This window comes from Crinia signifera, chromosome 4 (genome assembly GCF_055691185.1).
Source record: "Crinia signifera chromosome 4, ASM5569118v1, whole genome shotgun sequence".
Lineage (NCBI taxonomy): Eukaryota > Metazoa > Chordata > Amphibia > Anura > Myobatrachidae > Crinia > Crinia signifera.
The window spans coordinates 193,312,924-193,334,267 of NC_139220.1; the positions used below are offsets into that span (position 1 = coordinate 193,312,924).

The following is a 21,344-nucleotide window of genomic DNA, read 5'->3' on the forward strand; positions in this document are numbered from 1 at the left end:
TATGTTATTAATGGAACACATTTTGCACCTTCCAGGTTTTATATGATTTTTATGTACACAAATACTAACTGACTGTACGTGTTCCCCCACCTGTTACTTGTTACCTACCTGGCTGTTGCACAGCAAACCAAAAACAAATTCCTAGTATATGCAAGTATACCCTGCCAATAAGGCTGATTCTAATGTAATATAAACATTTAGCATACACAGCTGTGACATTGTCTGTTCACGTTTTAGGATAAAAATGTAAATGATTAAATGAAGGGGCGGTTTTGCACTCTGCTGGGGAAGGATTGGGATTACACGGGATCGCTCGTACCTGGAAATAGTTTTCTGAAAGGATCAAATCTAGACCAAAAACTTTGATATTTGTGAAACTCCTCTATTCTTCCATTAAAGTTGCATTTACAAATGTTTAAGGCTTTAAACCAAACAACTCCAGCATTTTACTAGATGGCCATGTAAATGTTTGTAAAGGCCCATACACACGGGGTGATTGTTGCCCAGCATGTATAGATAACGTTGATGGGGAAAATCGCTGGGCTAAAAAATATTCCTTGCATACACACTGAGTGTTTTTCACCCGTTTTAGCAATTTTCCTTGGTGGACGATAAGAACCACTTGGCCCATCTAGTCTGCACGTTGTATACACATACATACATAACCTACCAGTATATTTTCGGATTGTGGAAGGCAACTGAAGTACGCAGAGGAAACTTGTACAAGTATGGGGTGAAGAATATTCCTATTCCACACACAAAGGGATCGAACCCATGAGTTCAGTGGAGCAGTTGAGCTTTTGACCTGTGTGTACTCGCGGCTCTCCTCTCTCCACGTTAGCGGTGACTTCCGGTTTTCGGCTTTGCGCTTCTGGTCCTGGCTACGTACGAAGCCAGGACCGGAAGTGCAAAGCCGAAAACCGGAAGTCACCGCTAACGTGGAGAGAGGAGAGCCGCGAGTACACACAGCGGCAGAAGAAGACCATCTACCTCACTTACAAGTAAGGGACAGTTAGGTCAAAAGCTCCCCCAGTGCCTCGCACCCACCATGGACATTTACTTCTATTACAAGCACAGCTCCGGACCTGGTTCTTAACAAACACGCAAAAGAGTGTAAACATTTATTGCATTGCTCCTTTTTATTTTATTTTTTTTATTTTCATTCTCACTTGCTTATTTTAATTTTTGTTCTACTCCATTTTATTTCATTTATTCTCCATTCCATTTTCATTTTTTATTTTATTATTTATTTATTTTTTATTTCTATTTTTATTTATTTTTATTTATTTTTATCTTATTTCACACCTATTTCTCTCATTTCCACCTTTTTTCTCCAATCCCTACCCTGTCCCTGTACGTCATCGTATGTCTTACCCTTAACATAAGCGCTTTGTTCCCATACCCCCTAAATCTACGTTATCTCTGCAGAGCAGCTATACACCTACCCAGGCGCAACGAGCACTATTTTCTATTTGCTTTGATTTCTGTCATGGCTCTTTCTGAAAAAAAAAAAAAAACGTAACCCACCTAGTGTGTATGTGTTAATAAGATAGAGGTGGGTCCAGAGGCGTAATGCTGGGAGGCATTGGAGTCATCTGCCGCCGGGCTCCTGCTCCCAAGGGGGGCACCTCTCCTCCTCTGTGAGTTTGAAACAATTAAAAGCTATCAATATCGCTTCTGTGGCTAACTCTTCCTCCTAACATTTTTGCAAGTGTCACACCCTGTATTAGAACCCATGACTTACTGTAGACAGATGCCATACTGATACCCCTTTCAGACAGAAAAGTCTGAAAATCCCGGCAAATACACGTGTCATTTTGCCGGGAGCAGCCTGACCCCCCTTCACACAGAAGAACAAATTACCGGGTTGAAAATTTCTACCCGGTAATTTGCGAATAACATGGGTATTTCTTCCATGTGAAAGGGTCAACAGGGGTCATAAATCCCGTGTCCTCGACCCTGGTCAATTCCAGGGTCGGAGACACAGGATTTACGACACGGGTGTGCCCTTTCACACAGAAAAAGGACCCGTGTATTAAATGAAATTCCCGGGTGGAACTGCTTCACCCAGGTATTTCATTTTCTGTGTGAAAGGTATAACTGAGCTATTTGAGGGCCCCATTGTGTATCTTGCCTCTGGGCAACTGGGACAAACTTACGCCACTGGGTGGGTCAGGTGTTCTATTGCAGACTCATGTCTGTTAATACATTTCTAAGGGTCCAATGTCTAACACAGACAACTTCCTCAGTGTTGGAGACCAGAGCTAGCACCTGATCATTAAATCTATTTTTTTTTCCAACCCTGAGATAACAGGTAGTAGGCATGACCGAGAACGGACTCCTTAATCTTCACCATAAGCATCTGTATGTTGGTAATATGCAAACAACGTGCATCACTTTATAGGTGTGTTTCCCAAACATTTAAGGATTTTGCATAAGAAGGCTTATTTAAACTACAGGGACTGTGGTTAGTAAATAAGTGTTACATCCCTGAACTGCCAAAAAGAAAGTGCTTTTGAAAAACCCTCAAATTTACTTTTTTACTTTTTTATTTTATTTTATTTTTTTAGGTATGCAACAAAAGGTTTTCTAGCTAATAACCATTGTTGGGGCATCTGCCGCCCCAACAGCCAGAACCTCAAGGCTAGGAATTTTTAAGTTCTAGAGCATTTTATGAAGCTTTTATTCTGAATGTGTGCCGAGACAGATGCAGATTGCTATTCATTGATTAATGTGTTTTTGTGTATATACATTTTATTTACATTGGAAATTGCTGATTTGCCTGTGTAGGAACATTGTCATGTGAACAAGCAAAACTGATTATAATAAGTTGTTGGATAGAAATGTTACAGACATTACGTTCTGACAACTAAGTATTTGTCTTCTATTTTTATACCTGCACCAACCACCTTAGAAAGTGGCAGATGTTTATGAATTGGAGGTTTCCATGTGAGGTGGAGGCACTGGCAGTCAGCACCTTGACTCTACCTCTAGGCCTTATTCCGGGGTGGGATGTATTAAAAATACTAGCGTCGCAATGCAGTGATGGAGGACCACCCGCAATACCTGTGAAGTGGTGTGCGGGGGGGTCTCCGTCACATCCCTGGCTTCAGCTGTCCCCAGTGCCTCCTCCCCCCCTGCAGCCGGAAGGACATCAGGCTGTGACATGTTGCTAGGGGGAGGAGTTTGATGGAGGACAGGACTGGGTCGGCGATGGTTCATTTGAAACTGCGGTAAAACCCCCCAAAATGGGGGTTTTGCTGCATTTTTCCTTAGTACATCCCGCCCCCTGACCTCTACACAAAACTAACTGTTTTCAAACAAGTCCCATAGTGTGGGGTATAGCACATGCACTGAGATCCTTCTGCACATGCACAGAATTACTAACCTTGGCTGCAAATTGGAGACCTCCATTCTGAGTCATCTTAAGGTTACTCAGATGATCAATAGTCCTGCAAAGTGATCCACTGCTGTTTTCTCCATGAAACCCCAGGTAATAAAAGCCAACAGTTTGTAAATAAAGCCCAGTATGGGATTAATGAAGGACATAATTGAGTATATTGTTAAAGTGAAGTTGAATATGTGGGTCAGCACTGTGTTTTATCTACTAACCCATTCACGTTTCCCTTGGGCACTAGTTTCAAGCTGTAACCTTAACAATTATACCATTTACAAATTGAGTGAATCGCTTTTAGCTGACCATACCGTTCAGGATAATCGTGCAAACCAGTCACATTATGTGAACCATTCTTATTCCCTGTATGGCAGTGATCAATGATTGTTTTATAGCCTGAAAATACATGTTAAATGGCCTAAAGGTATCTGTTCAATAACTATGAATGGAGGTTGCCCCACACATTGCACTCTGATTATTGGGCAGTCTTACGTTTCTGTTATGGGTAGTATTTTCCTGTTGCATTAAAAGTTGTTTCACTTATCACCGTTTGATGGTTTTCAGAGCTGTTACAAATTGATTTTATTTACCTATGTGATCATTTTCATCTCAACCTCCATTAACATTTTATGATTTTTGTGCAGACTGTGAATACTTATAAATATGTCTTCATATACTACAGGTTTACAATAATTCTTTTAATAGTTAGATGAGCTATGTTTTGACCAATGCCTTACAACCGTGATTTCCATTATTGTTGGTGTTGTGGCATATTTGACACTTGCCAAATACAACACGAAGTTTAATTGTTTTAAATAAAAACTGAATTCTGGAGAAATGTGTATTTTTGAATATCAAAATGCATTAGTGCTAATCCTTGTAATTTACAAATATAGTTTTTTATAGTTCACCCTTGTTTGGACTGGAATAGTGACCAAAATGTGCTATTTTGTACCAAATTAAGATGTGTAGTTTACGTTAAAGTACATGCATCAATGACCGTAGCTTCTTCATTGGCTAATGCAATTGTACGTGGATTCTTTCACCAGAGACACCAGAGAGTAAACGGGACTGAATAATAATTTGAGTATTATATATATTATAACTAGAGGAGTAACAGTACAGTGGTGCATATAACACATGATATGGACAAGGAGCACAGAAAAAAAATTGATTATTATAATAAATTAAAAGTATATTTTTATATGAGGTTTAGCTTACACTTACATCTTTTATCCAAAATGAAAGAATGTGACTATTTTTGTAATGTGTAAACTTTTTCTTTATGGGGATGTCTATAAATTTAAATAAAGTCTCTTATTTGTGTAGCTACATTTAATGTCTTATTTATTTCAACAAAAGTAGGTGAATTGCATGCTTTACTAAAACAATGGATGAATATTTATGCCCATATATCTAAAAATAATCTAAAGTGGGCCATACATCAGTTCGATATCAAGGCTGTTCCCTGTTCTGACTGAGTCAGGGTATTGGGGAAATCCAATATTTTGGAAATCCTTGGTTCATGATTCTTACCCAAAAATGATGGGGATCAATGTCCACCAATCTGCATTTCTTATCAGCAATTGGTGGATCAGCATGGGAATCGTTCCATAGATTGATGGACCCCATCCATTTTGAAGGTAATTGTCCTCCTGTAGGAAGTTATTGCAGAGCCTGGACAAAATGAATTTATCCACCAGTGTAATATTTGGGATAGATGAAAATGAAATGATGTACTTTTGTAAAATACAGTAGATGCAATTATCTTAGTCTACCAAGAAAAAAATATTTAAACAATAAGAGAGTGCACTGTGTTGATCTAATTAAAAATGTATTAAATAAAGAGTATATAATTAATCAATTAAAGACATACACACAAAATATATCTATATTCAAAGAACCAGTTCATGGAACAATTAGGTAGTTAAAAAACAATTCATTAAAACAGTCCAACAGTATCTTCTTATAATCCTATAAATTGATTAGTCTCCTTTGGATGTTCTCGCATCATTGCTGCCCACTACCTTTCATCTGCTGGTTTTACTAGCAGACTGAACCACTTTCCACAGTCTCCTACTGTGGAAAGTGGTTGGCTGTCAGTGAAAATCACTCAGTTTGTATGCACTGAGCGATTTATTATTATTATATATTTTTTTTTCTTTCCTTCGGCCAGCAATTTTCACATCCGCTGACCCTAACACCTCACAAACTAGAGGGGAATAGTCCCAGGGTGCAGTCTTGATCCCTGCAGCCACATAAATGAAATGAGGATCACCACAAAGTCCTTGAGTAGTCAGGCAAAAGATATATAGCGGGATCTAATATTAAAGGATCAGCATCATGAGTCTCATAAGGGGTCATAGGAAGAGAAAAAAACAAAACTGAAATGACTGGGATGTCAACAAATCCACAGTATGATAATAAATCCTAAATTTCTAATGGCGTACCCTCACTCACACAGTAGGGAGAGTGAGCATTCACAGAAAGGTATCTTTAAGCAAAAAGGTCACCGTTCATGTATGGTAATATTTTTCACCTGGGTCATCCGTACTCATATGTGTGCGCAGACTATCTTTCACATTAAAGTATATTTATGGTATTCCTACAAGGTATCCTTCCATTCAGAGAGGCTCAACCAATGTGACATTGTATACAGTACAATGTGACATTGTATACAGTACAATACAGAGATCACTTCTCAGCCCTTGCTTGCCATCTCCAAGGTGTATGTCCCCTTCCCAGTTCACTGCTGCACTTCATGTTTTGCAACAAACTCTGGACCTTAGTCTGGTCCACACGCAGCGCTACCTGTGGTTTTACCCTCCTCGTTCGCTGATTTCGCCTGCACGGCTGCAAATGGATGTTTTGTATAATCCTTTCCAGGATTGACCATGTCCCTTTACGTACTGGTCAATTTGTTTTCGTAAGGGCTTTACAATACGCTAAATACGCAAACATATAGGTTGCTGAGCAAAAGCAGCCTCCGCTCACACCAATCCCAATGTGCTCTGTGCTTCTATAGAGCGGTCAGGTAATAATTGTTACAGAAAGGATGAGAGATCTAGCACAAGCATCATACTGCTTTTGGTACACTTGCCAAATACCAACTGGCTTTCCTCAGAACTTTTGGAAAATGGATGCAATTGTCATTCTCCCTTCTCCACACTATTGACATTCTAGCAGAGATGGTAATCCCTAGCCAGTACCATATTTAATCACAATTTCCTATACTGGATCTTCTACTGGTGCATTGCAAATATAGTGAAAGCTAGCCTGAGGCAAGTGTGGATTGGAAGTCTTTGCTTGGTCTTTTTCCAGTTTTCCCCTGGACTCCCAGTGGAATCTACCTTCCACCGAGCCAGGAAATAAAGAATTCCTACAACAGTGCATATTCAGGAATGGTAGTGAATTTGGTACCTTTTTTGTCACGTATGTAGATACTTCAAGCACATTATTTGTAGAAAACGATTTATTTTGTTTAACATTGTCTAGAACTGAGAAAATATATGTAATATATAGTCTTGCATATATATCTAAATATTATTTTTCTTGCAAAGACAAATGTGCATGCACACAAATTGTTCTGAAATTTTTCATTAAATAAGGTCAGTATGGTGGGTTTACGAATCTTAAGATTTGTGGCACTAAGTTGAGGACTTTTTACGACCTAAAGGAATAGGTGGTAAAATTGGTTTGGTGTTGGAGCCTGGACGTCTCGTTTGAGTAGAGATTTGTGATGAAGAAGATGATGTGGACTTAGACACTTTAACATCAGAGCGAGTAGACGATGGTAACCGTGGTGTCTCAGGAGTGTTGCCAACAGTTCTGCCTCCACCTAGGGGACATCAAAAAGAAAGAAGATATAAAGCACAGCTTAAGTTTTGAGTGTGTTTGTTTTCATATGGCCTGGCACCACAAAATAGAAGACAGTGAATAGTTAAATGTAACTTACTTAGCACGATATCTTGTTCTTGCCCAATACCAGACAGGTCCAGGGGCTCAATTTTGTCTTCTGGAGGTGAGTGAATGTTAATGATAGGAGTGGTCCCAGAGGAAGATCTTCGGGCAGAGAATGCGCCAGCAGAAGTGAGCAAGGACAATCCAGAGCTGGGCCTGGAGTCTCTAGAACTGAAATAATTTTTTTTATAAGTATGATTCATCTAAATGATTAAAAGCTAAATGGTGCAGTGCACATGGTTTTATCCATTAAAGGAGGAGTTTGCTTTTGCAAACCAATGTGAATTAGGCCTTTCTTTGGAATTCCCATTGAACCACAAGATTATTACTTGGTTAAGTAAGACTTACCAGGGCTCTATAAATCCATAACATGCCATTTTTACTAGTTAAACCTTTAAACTACCCTCATTACATTAACCCAGTTGTATAATTTCATGAATGAAGAACACACAACTAATATAAAGAATGAAGGTTTTCCAATCTTTACCTGGTTTCAGGGCTGACTGCTGGGAGGCTGCGATCTGCAGTAACATTACTCCCACTTGGCTGCATGGATGAGCATGATGTAGGGTCTAGCAGATGTCGCTGGGTTCCTAGTGTAGCTGGAGCAGTTACAGGACCTCTGCAAAGAACAATAGAACACACTAAGGGGGTTATTCAGATCTGATCGCTGTTGTGCGAATTGCCACAGCAACCGATCACCGAATGACTGAACATGCGTACGGTTAGCATTATGCAGGCACAGGGCCAAACAGCGACAAAACAGTCCCCTCTCAAATTAACTGATAGGAAGCTGACCGTTATGGGTTGCAACCTGACAGTTTCTGGGTGTGTCAGAAAAAACGCAAGCATGCCCAGGCATTTTCAGAGGCTGTGTGATGTCAGCTCTGGCCCCGATCAGCCTGCCTGTGTCACAGAGTAGTTGAAGGGTCAGAGTTACACGCACAGACTGGGAAAATCATTTGATGGTGAGTTGTGTTGGGTATGGATTTTTAGCTGAACGACGATCAGTGACATGTACGCAGGCCATTCGCAGAGTTGCACAAGGTGGGATTTCACTCCCGCAAGCCTCACAGCAGTGATCAGGTCTAAAAAAAAGTCCTATATACAATCTTCATGTGACCCAGATATTGCACTTTAGGCCAAAGTTGCCTACTACTGGGAGAGTAGATCAGCTTCCAGGACCCACATACTTCTACAGTGACGTAAGAGGGCTTAATAATGTGATTTGGTCTGAACTGCATCATTGTGGCCCAGCAGTTATCCTATCCATTATCCTACAATCATATTATGCTCTCCTCTGCATGTATATCCCCAGCACATTCATATATAAGGGAATCCCATGTCCCGATAGACTCTCTTCCAAGTTTTTTCACATTACAATATGTTTCACTTGAGACCAACCTACAGAATCTATAGAGCTCTACAGGTAGTGATTACTACCATAGTGCAAACCCTATGCAGCAGTGGTATGGCGTGGGAATCAGATTCAGAGTCAGATGCTGCTTCATCTTGGCCACTAATTTCAAACTGCACATGTGTAGAAGCTATTTCTGGGCGAGTCGGGCGGATCTTTGCAGTGCATGGAATAGGTGGTTTAAGATGGCGTTGCTGTGGTGAACACAAGAGATCCATCTTCTGATAGGGCCTTGGGTGTGTAGTTGTACATTGAAGAGACACCTGATCCTGTTGGCTATCTTGCACCTAGAATGGTGATGGTAGAAGTGCTGACAACTAATAATGGTAATGGCTGAGGCTGTGGACAGCAGGAGAGTGTGGCTTCTCATATTAGTTCTACAGCTGCATAAATTGGTAAGTTAGTCTTCCACAGCTTCCTGCATTATCCTCAGCTACTATTATCCAGCTACTCTCACCAGCATACAGTGGTAAATCAGGCTTCCACAGCTTCCTGCATTATCCTTACAGCTACTCTCACCAGCATACGGTGGTAAATCAGTCTTCCACAGCTATCCGCAAAACAGCGACATTGCGTCCAATACAGCATCAGCCCAATGTGTACAATGTCACATTAGAACTCTGCACACCATATTTAGTATTGCTGAGATTTTCTTTTAAATGGCATTGACTGCTGGATAAGTACTTGAATATTGCTTTCTGATGACAGAATAGATGTAATTATAATTGTCACACAGAAATAGTTGAATGGCCTGTGTTGCATTGTGTTATTGATGTTAGTGAATGTTGCAAAAATGCAGCCATATGTTGACAAATGTCATTACTGTGTGATAAAACATACAAAATAAACTGTTCTAAAAAGAATGATCACTAATATTGTGTGCTCTCCTTTATTTTTATTTTAACTTTATTGCGGTTACTGGATCCTTCAGACCATGATCTGAACCCTGTTACAGTAACTTGCACTATACAAGAGTTTGATAACTCCAGCTACAACCTCAGCTATGAAAGGATCCAGCCTGGCAGCAAGGCTAACATAAAATGGTGGCACCATAGTAGGGGTCTGCTCCCTCTGAATCAGAGATGATCTCTTCCCATCTGAAATCTGAACTCTGTATAGCCCACAATTCTGCCTACGCACACACAAGTGCTGAATGCTCAATTACCACTTATATCAACCACAATTCCACCTGCAGTTCAGTGGGTGTATATGTGGCAAACTCAACTTTAGCTACCTGAAGTAGTGTTTGCTTGGCTCAGTCATACCCTCAGTGTGGAAAATGACAAGGTATGCCAACATACGCATAATGTTGTTTAAGGATACTCATATGTATGTACATCGCAGTCTTTCCTGCCCATCAAAGAATGATCCTAGGTACCTCTCAGCCCATTCAGCTGCCAGCACTAAACCTTACGGATTCAGTATGAAATCCTGGCGGTCGGGATCCCGGCGTTCAAACTCCCGATGCCGGAATCCCGACCGCCGAAATCCTGACAAGGGGGGGGCCACACAGCGGGCCCGGTGCCTCGCTACGCTCGGTACGCTAATTTATTCTCTCTCCAGGGGTGTCGTGGAAACCCACGGAGGGAGAAAGTGTCTGGATTCCGGCGGTCGGGATTCAAGCGTCGGGATCCCGACCGCCGGGATCCCGACCGCCGGGATTTAAACTGCATGCCAACCTTACCTCTAACACACAGGGTTGGATACACTTCGGTGCAATCTCCTACAGTGCAGCACAGTTTACCTGGGCTGTAAAGTAATGGGAAAAACTGAAAATGCAAAGTTGCCACATTTGCTAAAACTGACTGAATAAGTCTCTAGGGACATTAAATTGTTAGTCATATTAATATCGTGTAATGAAGCAAAATTAGGATGAATGTTTTACTTAAAAAAAGAGAAGGGTGACATTTTATTTGATGGTTTAAGCAGCGAATTGCTTTTGCCCAGCACATCATACACACAGCACCATTATAAAAGTAGGCCATCCTGAATGATATGACTATCCATTTACACACACAACTCCATTACATAAAGAGTGAGCGAGACCGAAGGATATGACTGCTATATATAACTTATAGAAACCATCCATTTACACGCACAGTGCCATTACATAAAGTGGGCCAGCAAGGATATCATTGCAATGACTTGGCATATAGGGGATTTTGTCTTACTGTCATTAACCACCTGCAACTGACTCCACCAACTGTGCAGCGGTATATTAACCATGTACTTGTCCTAAACTGTCTTGTACTGTAGTTTGTTATGTGTTTTTGATTATAACTATGCTCTGTAAAGCGCTGCGGAATCTGTGTGCGCTATATAAGAAACTGCTAATAAATAAATAAATAAATCTTGTTTTTTTTAGCTACTATGTATATCCAGCCACAAGGATATGACTGCAATGACTGCTAGATACTGTATAAGGGAAATAACCCTTCAGTTTATACTGTTAGCAACCCTTAAACTTTCTGAATATTTTTTTGGTTCATGCATGAAAAGGGCCAGATATGACACCAGGGTCTGTATAAGCAATGTAGATAGCGTGTATTAAAATAATTAATACAAAGCAGTAAATGCAGTAGCCATTCCACATGTATCCGTACTGTACTGTTCTTAATGCTGCTGTGTCTCTACAGTATATTGGTCACTTGACCCTTCCTTATTTATAGACCAGAACTAATGCTTAAGGTTGTGATCCTTTGTATACGGTACTTTATCTCACCGCTGAAACAGCTGGGTGTATGTCCCTGGGGTCTTCCCTGCTAATGCTTGTCGGGCAGCCTGCTGACGTCTCTGTACTGATGCCTCCTCCTGCAGGGAATAGTTACAGTAATGGACATGAAATGTATTATGTTATTCTTATATTAAGTGTAAGTAAATGTGATAGGTGCTTACCGCAGGGTTTATCTGTGCGGATACCTTTGCAGAAACTGTTACAGAATAGTTTCTGGCAGCAGGATCCTGGAATTCATTGTTGGTGGCATTCTGAGACACTTTGCGTGCTCCATTTGAGGATCCAGTTATTGGCTTCCCAGAGTCTGAATTTTACATGGAACAACATATAAAATGTACATTTATCCACAAGAGTAGTATTACGTGCTAAGTGTTATAAGGTGTGTTTGACTAGGGCCGGAAAACTTTATTTTGCTCAGTCTCCATCCCCTGCCCATCCTCATGTGTGAGGTGTGTAAGGCTTAATCACATCCCCATATGTTAGCTGAAATGACTAGTTATTTTTCTGCCCCTATTATGTAACCACTTGCCTGGCATGTTTGCATCAGATGCGACCACAATACACTGGTCACATCTGAGGCAACCAAGTCACAAAGGCCACTGTGCAGCTGCAAGAAGATTGTCTACTGTGGGTGTGGATCATAGGGTCGACAGTAATTAGATACACAGACCCAAAATGTCGACATGCACAACATTGACATGGGAAAAAGTATGACACAATCAAAAGGTCAACACAGAAAGGTCGTTATAATTTTTTTTTATGGCAATATGTAAATTAGAGCACGTGGATCCTAATTAGTGGGCCAGGTGCCTTGCTCCACTAGTGCTGCGCTCAGCACACCGTTCCTAATTGTAGTCCATGTCAACCAATAGTGCTCAATTTATTGAATGTCATCCTAATGCATGTTGACCCAAAGTCCGGTCCATCTGCCCCTATCAGAGGGACCTCATGGCCCCTCTGCTTCATGGCTCCCTCCCTTCTGTGTGTGCCTGCTCCTGCCCTCTCCTTTCCGCTGTACTCCAGGAGGCTGTGGAGAACAAAAGCCAAAAAACTCACAAGGGTTGCGATGTTCCGACCATCAATATTTGTAGCAATATAGTTTCCTAGTTTACATTATGTCACATAGGCCCTTATTCTGATCGGTGTGGCCGGATCCGATTATGCGGCCAGGACCGTGCGTGCGAAACCCCGCCTTCCATACGGATCGCCAACTCCGTCCGTACGCGGTAATAAGCTGGCCGAACGGACCGCACGTGTATTTTTCACGGAATATGCCTCCTCCATCTAAGGGAACCTCCCCCATCATTCGATGGTCGCAGACCATCGAATGCAGGACCGAGTGCTCCACCAGCTCCCGCAACCTCAGACCACACGGGCATTTTTCGTGCAAAAGCAGGGATCTGGGCGGGCAGCTGACATCCGGCGATGTCATATGTCCGCCCCCTTCACGTGCGTCACGGCCGCATTACCATACGTACGCCCAGCGTTTGCATATGGTAATGAGCCCAAATAGCCCTTCACGCCCCTCTCCACCCCCTGTTCGGAGTGTTCACATTTCATGCGGGATTTGGCCGTACGCCCCGCTCGCACATGCGCAGAGACGCCTCTGCACATGCGCAGACACAAAACATCGGCGGCACGAACGCACGCGGATATTACCGCACCGACCAGAATAAGGGCCATAGTATGGCTGCCAGTACACACTATGACATTCAGTATTCCCACTATGCCACATCACATTGCCTCAGGTTTATACTGTGCCACATTAGAGTATCCTCCACTTCCAAGTATGCCATATTACTGTGCCCAGTTTATAGTATGCCACACTATAGTACCTCCATGTTATATTGTACCACATTAGAGTGCCAATATTTCATACTGTTCCACATTACAGTGCCCTGGTTCCTATTATGTAACATTATAGTTCTCTTCCTATTACAATTAACAGATCAGATTAGCACACACTTCAGTGCCCTCCAGTTTATAATGCCAATATTAAGATGCCTCCAGAACATATTACGCAACATTACAGTGCCCTCCTACTGTTATAAAATTACACACTACACACTCCTTACTGAAAAGTAATGCCACACAATTGAGGCTGGGCAATGGATTAGACCTAGTTGCTTAGTAGGCAAATTTGTATGCAACTTAACCTGTGTACAGGCCCCCCTAAGTGTCCGGGCTCCATAACAATGGCAGCCCTTGCACCCACTTTAGTTACACACATGGAGGTGACGCAAAAACAAACCCCAAAAACTGATTTTGTGGTATCTTATATTCTGTTTTCTTCACTTACTGTACCTTTATAAATGTAAATGATTGTGTTCCAAACAAATGTTATCCTATTGGTTACCATACATCACACTCACCAGCTCCTGATTTAGCTCTGGTTATGTTGTCGTTAGATAGCACGGACTCAGTGAGGCCCAGGTACTCTTTTACCAGTGATCTTAACTGTTTATACGCTTCATCTAAATCATCTGCATGAAAAGAATATAGTTATACATAATACAGATGTGGTTATTTTCAAGTTTGTTTGTTTGTCTTCTTATACAGATCATTCTCTCTATTTTTTTAAAGAATGTAGGTATATGTAATAAAATATATTAATATAAAACAGAAAAATATGATACATTTTGCACATAGCTGCTGTAACTCCATTTTGACTTTTTTTTTTTTTTTACAGTGACATCCTGATGGAGAGAATCCTGACAGAGTAAAGGTGCCCATACACGCTTGCCTTGTGCATGCAATGCGATGCGATGCAATGGAAAGCATGTACAAAAAGTATGTGCAGCACATACTTTTTGTACTGTACGATGAGATGCTGTGGGAGTGCGCACCTCAAAGTACAAACCGGACACCGCCGCATCGGAGCGTGTATGGGCACCTTAAGTATACTCACCTTTTCCCTGCACCCCTCCACCCAAACCTCCCTTTCTGCAGCCTAACCTGTTGCTGCCTAACCCTAACCTTCCCTCCCCTGTACCTAACTCTAACCCCTCCCTTCACTCCTCTTGGGGGTAAATTCACTAAAACTTCTAAAAATTAAAAGAGGCGATGTTGCCCATAGCCACCAATCAGAGTTTGTCTTTCATTTTCTAGGATTCGAAAGAGAAATGACAGACAGAAACTTTTCATTTTTAGAATCTTCGTAAATTTACCCGTAAGTGCCTAATACTAGGCCTCCCTCCATGCAGCCTAACCCCCCACCACCCTACCCCATCCCGCAAGGTGGCCTAACCATAAAAAGCCTTATACTATACTTATGATGCGGATGCTTGCAGTCATGATTCCGTTGTTGATATTTTATCGCTGGTCTTCTAGCCACAAACTGGGTTTCGAGCATTGGAATTTTGACTGCTGGCATCCTAACTGCATCCCATGGGGGAGGGGTTTTAATCCCTGGAGAGTGATAAACTGGAGAGAGATAAACTACCAACTAATGAAGTAAATAGAACATTTCTCCACTTTATCATTGGATCAAGATACATCTCTTCACTTGTCTCAAAACATCTCCCACCCTGACCCTCTCCTTATTATAGTTCTTCTTCCAACAAGCTAGATCTGACAATACATCTGTAGAAGTATAGCCAACTTTACTGTAGTAGTTTGCAGCTGGGTACATGCCTAAAGACATGCCTAAATCTGGCAATGTATGGGAGAATATGACAGTTAACCATTTTTTCCCCCCAAAAATAAAAAAAACTGACTAAAACAATTACATTTGCAAAATCAGAAGGATTATACCAATATGAAAGACCGTTGTCTGTTTTCCAGTGTTCCGGAGCAAATGGGTTTTTGTGATTTGCTTCCATACTTTAGCAGATTTATGGGCCGATTCAGACCTGTTCGCACAACTGTAAACAGAAAAACACTGGGCATGCTGGAGAAAACGCTGGGAGTGTGAGATACGCCTGTATTCATCGCAGCCGCCACGTAAGTCCAGGGCTAAGCGGCACCTGCGATAAATTGCAGCCAGTGTAAAAATCATTCGATGGTGAGCCTGTTACTATGGCTTTTGGACCTATTTTCTCAGATGTAAATGGATGTGTAGCCGAATACATCCATCCACACAGCGTGCACATCAATTCGCAAGGCGGGATTTCACACTAGCGGGGAGGCGTCTTAACTGAACGCTGGCCGTCCGTATTCACAGCTGTGCGATCAGGTCTGAATCAGGCCCCATAATTCTACAGACAGATTGGACAGGTAGCTAAGTGGGTACCAAGTTTCATTCATTTCTAAGATAAAATAATAATGAATGTGAGAATAAGGTGCAAATATTTCCTTATTCCTATGTGAAAAAACTACCAACACTATAAATAATCATTAACTTTCTCATTACCTGTGTTGATAACAGCATCAAAGAAGCCTGGGGCATCCTGATGTACCTTTATGTACATATCCACTCGAGACACAGCTACATCTATCTCCGGCCTTGTGAACAAGCCCTTCCTCCTCAGCCACCCTTCATATTTCTCCTTGTCCATTGGCAGAAGCAAAATGTAACGTGGTTGAAAATAGGAATGTTTTAAGCTTCTAACACCCTGTAACCAAATATTAAACAGCACAGTGTCACCTTTATACATATCGTGAGAAGCCTTTTACATACTCAGCTTTTGTGTTTACAAAATAAATCGTAATGACAATGACTCCCAAAAGCTCATAAGAATTGGGTCGCTAAAGTCATCTGATCTACATTGTGTTGCTCTGAGAGAAGGGAATTCTGGGGGAACTCACATGTAATAAGCTCATGTTAGAAATCTTGTTTAAAATACATTCTAATGACACTATAAGGGAGATGCAGCTAGACGTACCTCTATTTCCATGTGGGTGCAGCAGGCAAGACCTTCTCTAGCAACTGATTCCACACCCGCTCTGCTCAGTCCATAGTAGTGACCGCTGTATTTCATTGTTAGGAGAAACTGTCCCTGAAACAAGATAGATTTACTAGTACATATCAGTCACAGAGCCGCAGGTAGTAAGACATTCATTTAAATCTCAAACACAAGTGTGTTGAATAGGTGAAGAAGGCACTGGAAGCATGTGGTCAATGCATGGTTGAGATACATGCAGTGGCAGTTTTTACCTATGGGCTGCAGGATTTTACCTATGGGCTGCTCCTCAGCGTTAGTGAAGCCAATGGCTTTACTGTGACTAGCAGTGACTTCCTAATGCCAGGACACTGCATACATCAATACAGGAACTGTTCTGCACGGGTCCAGCGCAGGTGCTCCACTATCGGAGACAAACTTAAATGTACACCTCTGAATCAGGTCCTAAAGTATGGTGGTAAATAAACAAATTGGTATGTATCAAAGCCATTTCATCTTCTTGCTAGATGTAAATGGAAAGTAAGCTCCTTGGAGCAGGGCCCTCTTCCCTCAGAGCTCTCTTCTCTCGCACTTCAATTACAGCTCTCTCCTACTCATCAACCATTTATACCCATATCTCTTCTCACTGGTAATTATTCATTTCTTCCAACAGCAAGCTGCCCCTGAACAATTACTTTGCTTCCCTACATTTCAGGTGTATTGTGTACTGGCAATTGTGCTGCTAAGTGGTACCTGTGCTCTGTTTTAGTTATTCTGTTACTGTTATGTACAGCACTGCAAACCACTTATGGTGACTTATAAATAAAATGTAATAATAATAATAGTAATAATGCCAACAACAAATACAAAACTAGGTGGGTTTGTATTAAAATACTTTTGCCCATGTAAATACAGGAGCTGATACAACAAAAGATTTGAAAAACATGGCTTAGTGAATATATCCCACTAGTTTGATAAATAATTGATGTCAGGAAATACATTTTTTATACAGTATGTATTGGTGTTTTATAATATTTTAGCATCACGTACAGTATGTCAGCTGAAAATATTGTGAAATTTTTTTATCAAATTAATTTTTCAAGGGCACATTGCTAATCCTATAGTAGAAAACAAGTACTGCAGCACCCTAACATGGGGCTGGTATTTCCTTACAGTGCAGGTCATATCCTCAAACATCTCTGTTGTGACAAAATGGTAATCAAACCGCTTCTCTTCTCCAAAGTATGGATTTCTTGTGGTATGGCAGGGGCTGCAATGTAAAACAGGACATTGATACTTTGTACTATAGGATCTATATTCCAACAAAAAAACTATTTCACTACAGTCCATAAAACCCAAATACAGTAATGCTAATAAGTGTAGTATATCACTATGGGTCTGATTCTGAGTTTGCCACTGCACCTGCATAAAAATCTTTTAAAACTTGCATAGCGCATGCATATCACAGTGTTTATTTATAATTTTGTTATTACCAGTTTCTTATATAGCGTATACATATTCCGCAGCGCTTTACAATATTTGAACATTCACATCAGTCCCTGCCCCAGTGGAGTTTACAGTCTATGTTCCCTACCACATGTACATGAACACACACTCAATCTTGGGTTAATTTTGTTTAAAGCCAATTAACCTGCCAGTATATTTTTGAATTGTGGGAGGAAACCGGAGTACCCAGAGGAAACCCACGCAAACACGGGGAGAATATACAAACTCCGCACAGTTAGAGCCATTGTGGTAATAGAACCCATGACCTCAGCGCTGTGAGGCAGTAATGCTAACCATTACACCATCCGTGCTGCCCCACACACAGAGCTGTAATTGAAACACTGTATCCATTATGTATTGGGAACATGTTGGCTGATCCAGGGTGGGGAATGAGCTTATTCAGATGTGCAAAGAAGTGTTTCACTAAGCAAGTGGGTGCCTCAGTCCTTGTAGATTCAGGCACACACAAGTACACTGCTTTCGCACCATGTGATCTGATACCTTCCGGTCGTAACCTGCATTTCACTGGAAATTTAAGCAAAAGTAGCTCTTCTGGGATCTGACCAGACAGACAAGCCTTTACTTCCCAATGTGCATCAATAAGCCTTGGGAACCCATGGCCCTATCTCTGGATCACTACATATGTAAGAACACCCCACAAGACCTGCTGTTTTGGAGATGCTCTGACCCAGTCATCTATCCATACCAATTTAGCCCTTGTCAAAGACGCTTTCCCATTTTTCCTGTTTCCTACACATCAAATTCAAGAACCGAGCTGTCACTTGCTGCCTACTATATTCAAGACCCCAGGGACCTGAAATGAACCATTCAGGGTTGACTATAAATATTCATCAATGCTAAGGTGTATAAGCATATTACCATTACAGGTCATACTCTAAGTATATGTTCCATGATTGACTTTTATAGTGTATTTTCCATTGTATGAGAATTACATTGTCTACGTGATCAATAAGTACATATTCTTATGGAGTGTTGTGCCTATAAATTCTTAAACCACCTACAGAAAGTCCAAGTCCTTGTTGAATCTATGTTATATAAAATTCATACACACATACACAGTTTGTTTCATTCTCATTATTAAAATATATATTAATTTGTATAAGTGGTGACATCTTCCACTTCTAGTGTGCTTGCATCAGTGCAGACTTTAGATCTTAAATTCCAAAGAAGTTCCATGCAACCTAAAAAACAACCTAAAAAACTTGAACTTATTAGGGGGGATCAACTTTATGGTCTCAGTGTATTTCTATATCCCTCCTGTCCTCTGATGCATGGACTGAGCTAAATTAAAGCAAGATAACACACATGGGTTTCATCATATTTCAAAGAAATATTTTATGTGCATTGTCCATAACATTAAACGGGTAAATCTCTACTCTCCAGTAAGATGTCATTCTCTTTACATGACATGTAAAAACTGATTTCCAGTCCGGGCCCCATCTTCACTTACCGCCGACTCCTGCTGCAGGTCCGGAAGCACAGGCTTCTTCAATGCACGGTGCCGGCGGCCAATTAAAATGCAGCACCGACTGGTGAGCCAATCAGAGCTCATGTATCTGCAGCCGTTCTGATTGGTGCAGCATTTTATTTGGCCGCCAGCGTCCTGCATTGAAGAAGCAGGCAGCACAGCAGATGCAGTGTGTGTGTGGGGGGGGGGGGGGTAGGCTGGCTTGCGGTGGACAAAATGGGCTGCCTGCACCCCCCCTGTCAGTGGCCCTGACTGTCGGGCCTGGATGTATGGGCCTTCACCTAAAGCAGCTAACCAGCTGGGGTGCCAGTGAGTTCCTGGCTATCATGTGTTATCTTTCATTCTCATGTGTGTCTATATAATTATTCCAGGTTTAGTGTTATCCCACTAGACCCAAACACCTCTGGCTGACCACCCAATGGTACCGTATGTGTCATAAAATGGTATTCTTAGGGGTTCTAAAGTCACTAACACCACAGCAGCCCGAGGACTGCAGTGACCTTAGTTTTTTGGTCCTACAGTAGGTCCTAGGAATTAGGCCCACATTCTCCCTTTCTTTTGGGTATATATATATATATATATATATATATATATATATATATATATATATATATATATAGAAGGACGAGTATAGCGGCACTCTCGGGCTTAAACAAATAATCACTCTTGAAACGAGTTCACTTCAACGTTTCGGTCTTTTTATTTTAAGACCTTCATCAGGAAGGTCTTAAAATAAAAAGACCGAAACGTTGAAGTGAACTCGTTTCAAGAGTGATTATTTGTTTAAGCCCGAGAGTGCCGCTATACTCGTCCTTCTATCTTATCCCTGCATGAAGGCACCCGGCATCAGCATTACAAAGGTTACAGGAGTGCCGGTCTACGCCTCACTATATATATATATATATATATATATATATATATAGCTTATGTTACTCCTGAAACTATGTATGGCAATTCAAAGAGGCAGGGGAAACACAGCCAAAGTATCTATGCAAGAGTAGCCATGTGGGGCAATAAGCCGATTTTGTGTTAATAAAGGCAATGGATATGAGAGAAAAAAATGTGTGCCTTTATCCTTCCTTACCATATACATGTTGGCAGCATTTTAGATAAAGAGGATCTTTTCATTTTAAATGCTAAAATGAATGCATAACAGATTTTTCACAACAGGCATTCCTGACATTCATTTTACAAGCTGGTTCCTAGTAGTGATGCTGGTTCTATGCCTGCCATACTTCTGCTTGACAAATGTGTGTCCCCTTCCAGAAGATTTAGTATCACAAAGTGTTTAATCTCCTGCATGGACACATCTGTGTAAGTATGGCAGCTTGAGAAATGTGAATTCCACCATGTAAAACTAATGGAGAAGATAAAACCAGCAGGTGTGTGTTATACTTTCCATCCATCTGAACTAAACTTGTATCTCAACATAAAACCTGCAATGTACAGATGTGCTTGGGTCCATTTTAAAATGTTTAAAATGACAGAGGTGCAATATATATATAAGTGTATATCTCTATACCAGTGGTTCCCAAACTGTATGCCTAGGCAAATCTCTTGCAGGGGTGCCTTAGGTTCATGGTCCAGGACCAAATCAAATTAATTATAAAGTGCTAGTGGCAGTTACCATAAAACACATCTGTACTCCACCACATATCTGACCCCCTCGATGACCGCAGGAACAATTTACTTTATTGACAAATTTTAAAAAAATAAAATAAAATTAAGATCTTTTTTTTATAAGGATGCCATGAACAAAATGCTGCTCTAGGTGCTGTGATTCAAGAAAGTTAGGGAACTACTGCTCTGTACTGTATATCTCCATGTGTACACTTTATAGTGTGTCTTTATTGTCCTCTTTGATATTGTCAGTATTTGAAAATGTCAGAAGTATGTTTGGGACTAAGACATAAGTTGGTCACAGGGGTGTGTGGAAGGGGCTTGATGTGGCAGAAGAGGCTGTGACCATACCTCTCAACCGTCCCTTAAGCTGGCCATACATCAGGACGACATGCATATGAATT

At 41.1% G+C, this 21,344-nt stretch overlaps 1 protein-coding gene across 1 annotated transcript in view; it reads right to left on the minus strand.

Moving 5' to 3' along the window:
• Positions 1-5,374: 5,374 nt before the first annotated feature.
• Positions 5,375-21,344, minus strand: part of LRGUK (leucine rich repeats and guanylate kinase domain containing) — an 81,176-nt gene continuing 65,206 nt past the window's right edge. The window contains exons 12-20 of the mRNA XM_083183326.1: positions 17,499-17,595; positions 16,329-16,442; positions 15,857-16,058; positions 13,878-13,988; positions 11,667-11,809; positions 11,494-11,582; positions 7,842-7,976; positions 7,350-7,525; positions 5,375-7,232 (exon numbers count right to left, since the gene is read on the minus strand). Coding sequence (XP_083039452.1) covers positions 7,042-7,232; positions 7,350-7,525; positions 7,842-7,976; positions 11,494-11,582; positions 11,667-11,809; positions 13,878-13,988; positions 15,857-16,058; positions 16,329-16,442; positions 17,499-17,595 — 1,258 coding nt within the window. The 3' untranslated portion in view covers positions 5,375-7,041. The remainder of the gene's footprint in view (positions 7,233-7,349; positions 7,526-7,841; positions 7,977-11,493; positions 11,583-11,666; positions 11,810-13,877; positions 13,989-15,856; positions 16,059-16,328; positions 16,443-17,498; positions 17,596-21,344) is intronic.